General features: G+C 42.2%; 1 protein-coding gene across 1 annotated transcript; it reads left to right on the top strand.

Moving 5' to 3' along the window:
* The first annotated feature begins 225 nt into the window (after positions 1-225).
* Positions 226-1,668, top strand: LOC135551487 (gem-associated protein 7-like). Its single transcript, XM_064982701.1, has 2 exons — positions 226-324; positions 581-1,668. The coding sequence occupies exon 2, from the start codon at positions 600-602 to the stop codon at positions 984-986; it is 387 nt and encodes a 128-aa protein (XP_064838773.1). The 5' UTR covers positions 226-324; positions 581-599; the 3' UTR covers positions 987-1,668.
* Positions 1,669-3,572: the final 1,904 nt, after the last annotated feature.

Raw genomic sequence — 3,572 nt, 5'->3', positions numbered from 1 at the left:
AGGAGGAATACATATTTTATACAAACACTACAGTAAACAGGATAGCTAAATGCTTCACATGGCCGCAGCAGCCTAACTACAGTCACAGCCTGCCAAACACCTTGGTGCACATCAACCTTTTGAGTGCTCCCTTGTTTATTCGCTAGGCGGCATCAGTGGCAAAGATTGCGTCGAGATGTTCTCCTGCGGAACCAAAAAATACACTACATTTTCCGGTCACATTTGTCAGAGGGACAACAAAAATGTACGCGTACCAACTCAAACGGCACTCATAAAACGTACTCCTTTGCCAACTTCAAATATAATCTTCGTACTTTTCAGTCGGTAAGTATGAGTGACTTCCCGTTGCAAGCTATGAACATAAACTAGCTAATGTTAGCTTGTTTTGCTCTCCAGCATTGTACTCATACTCTTATAAGACAGCATGCTGGCTAGTTAGCGAATGGGACAACACAGCCAACTATGGCAGAGCAACCACAGCTACAGTAGCTAACTTGTGTCGTTATGAAGCTAGTTGCAATTTCTTCAAACTTTTTTGTGCACATCATGCCAACATCCCTGTCCTACTTTGTGATTGCAGAGAGTGACAAAAAGTCGAAATGAGACCACACGTATCTGTGCTTCGCCTCCCGAGAGGACCCGATCCGAATGGCCGCGGATTCGACCCGAACTCACCCCGTTTCATCGCGCTGTGTCCAACTACTATTTCAGCTTCGACTGAAACAGGGACCGACTCAGTCCAAATTAAAGAAGAGCAGCGTGCACGGTCGGTTTTGAGAGAAAGCTTCCTGAGAACGCTCATAGCCATGACCAACAAGCAGGTGCAATTCCACATGTACGAGAGAGTCAAGGTTGAGGCCAAGTTTGGAGCTTCGGACATTGACGTGCTCAACTTCCAAGTTTCGGAACTGCATACCCCCATTGGGGTGCAGAAAGAAGCTCTGCTCAGATGTCAGGATGTCATTTCATATTCCTTTGATCTCTGAACAGTGCTGTTCACCGATTTGTGATGTTCAGGTGCTGTTCACTTAATTATGATGTTTTTGAACAGATGTCCAAGAAATCCGATTTGAACTGTTATTTTTAATATGATTTCGTTTCACATACAGGGTGTTTTGGGGGAGTCTGATAACTGTTCCATTGCTACACAGGGTGTTCTGTCTGGCTGAATATGTATCAAGCTGTTTCCATGTATTATTCTGTTACATTGAGTATGAGGGAGACTTGCCATTGCCATATGTTGTTTTTTTTATGTGGCCAGCCAGGTATTGAGAACACTGATATACAGTCTATGATTTGATTTTTCATCGTTTCCAATTCTTTGAACCTCCACTGGAGGGAGATGTCAGCACTGTCTTTGCAACAGACATGTCAGGGGGCTCTTATACCACCAGGTTATCTGACACTCAGCAGTTCTCGACTGTCCAGTCTATTTCATTAGGAAGAGACGAGGACGCATGTCTGCAGGTGGAATTTGGATTGAATAGTCTGGCAACCTGAAAATCTTGACATTGTTCCTTGAGTATAGGACAATGTGGTTCTTGTCTTGTTCCTTCTGATGAAATCTGTTGCTGAGATATGTTTGTTTACCACTGAAGCCTATTACATTGTCAACGGGCATATGCACTTTGTTTTTTTTTCTACTTTGAATAAACATTTTGTCACTTGCGTTGAATTTGACTGTGTTGATTAAGTAGGCCATATGTTGTAGATGAAGGTGTTGGTAATGTCAACGTTATCATATTCCTTTCACTGAATGAAATATTAACTTTCAGTGGTCACTGGTTGTCCTATAGTTTCAAATTAATCTTTTTATTTTGATAGGACCCTGACACGTTGGCCTACGTTCCAGTATTGTGCCAGTCAGCCCAGATGCTGTTGCAACCTCTGGTTTTCTAAGTTGATATGGATGAGAAGAAAGTAGACTTAGCCTAATTGATCTCGACTGCCCAGTCTTTTAAGACACTTGTTTAATGCACTATAAATGACTGTGTTTAAGGTCAAAGCTCTTTGCATATGTTATGTGTGGATCAATGTGACATCTAAGTTTACACATTTGTCAGTTGAAACTCCTTATGAGTGATCAATAGTGTAGAGTTTGTCATCCTCACAAATTGCCCTTATGAAGAGGCATCAGTAATATTTAATCTTCCTAAAAGGTGTGTTTTGTGTGCGTCTCCAATAAATACTGTTATTGGAATGGCATTAGGCGGTCGGTGTGCAGTGCAGTGTCCCTCTGCTGTTGTGCCTGAATGATACTGACCGCTTTGTGGAGACAATCATCAATGAGAGGGTGAGTCACAGGCATCCAGCCCCCCCCCCCCCCGGAAGTATGAGTAAAACCGTGTGACGTCATAGGGCCCTTGTTATTAAATCAGGAAGCCCTCGAGGGCGACCAATGATAATTTCATATTCCCAGGCAGTGGCAGCAGTGCTCAACTCCCTCCCAGCCCGCACTCTCGATGTGTGTGCCGTCCAAGCTCTGAAAAACAAGTGGTCTGACCGTTAATCTCGTTGCAGTGGTGTATCGGCAACTAAGCGATGATACAGCTAGTTGCTGTGTGTACAGTTCGTTTACTGTCTCCTTTGAGTGTGAAGAGTGTAATTGGTCACTTTATGATAATCCTATTTTTGTGTTATGGACTGAGTCTGGTCTGCCTCTTTTGTTGCATAGTGGGCACACTGTTTCTCAATGTTATCTACCATTGAGTTTCTCTTTCCTGGATTCTGCTTCTCCCTGATTCCAGTGGAAAAACATCCCTGTGCGGCAGTGTACAAGAGGAGAGGGGCTGTCACGATGGTACAAGGAATCTGCCCTGTCTAACACCATCCAACAGGAAGCACATTCCGCTCCTTCCTGTTTGTGGCCCTCTCTTATTTCCTGTCAAGTGTCTGTGATAACTTACAAAAATACATGGCCACATCCACTTAGTCACACCCTGCCCCTGCCTATATATTCCTCCATTAAAACTGTTGTGTAGTTACTTCTAGGGAATGTAGGTGTTTTCCTTCTATGACTGCCTCATAAGGGATTCACGGATTCAGTTTTTGGTTTAGGAGAGCTGGGGTTGAGAAATAGCAATTATTACTCATTACTGGTTAACATAAGGCATGAGGTACAGTACCAGTCAAAAGTTTGGACACCCCTACTCATTCAATGATTTTTCTTTATTTTTTACTATTTTCTACAATGTAGAATAATAGTGAAGACATCAAAACTATGAAATAATATATATGGAATCATGTAGTAACCAAAATAGTGTTCAACAAATGAAAATATATTTTATATTCTTCAAATCGCCACCTTTTGCCTTGATGACAGCTTTGCACACTCTTGGCATTCTCTCAAACAGCTTCATCAGGGAGTCACCTGGAATGCATTTCAATTAACAGGTGTGCCTTCTTAAAAGTTCATTTGTGGAATTTCTTTTCTTAATGCGTTTGAGCCAATCATTTGTGTTGTGACAAGGTAGGGGTAGGTAGGTGGTATACAGAAGATATCCCTATTTGGTAAAAGACCAAGTCCATATTATGGCAAGAACAGCTCAAATAAGCAAAGAGAAATTACAGTC

The sequence above is a fragment of the Oncorhynchus masou genome, chromosome 13, assembly GCF_036934945.1.
Source record: "Oncorhynchus masou masou isolate Uvic2021 chromosome 13, UVic_Omas_1.1, whole genome shotgun sequence".
In the NCBI taxonomy this organism is placed as follows: domain Eukaryota; kingdom Metazoa; phylum Chordata; class Actinopteri; order Salmoniformes; family Salmonidae; genus Oncorhynchus; species Oncorhynchus masou.
The sequence above is the reverse complement of the archived record's forward strand: the minus strand, read 5'-3'. Positions and strand labels throughout refer to the sequence as shown.

Bases quoted from the DNA above. Each gene is read 5' to 3' on its own strand.
- LOC135551487 (XM_064982701.1), top strand. From the start codon at position 600: ATGAGACCACACGTATCTGTGCTTCGCCTCCCGAGAGGACCCGATCCG.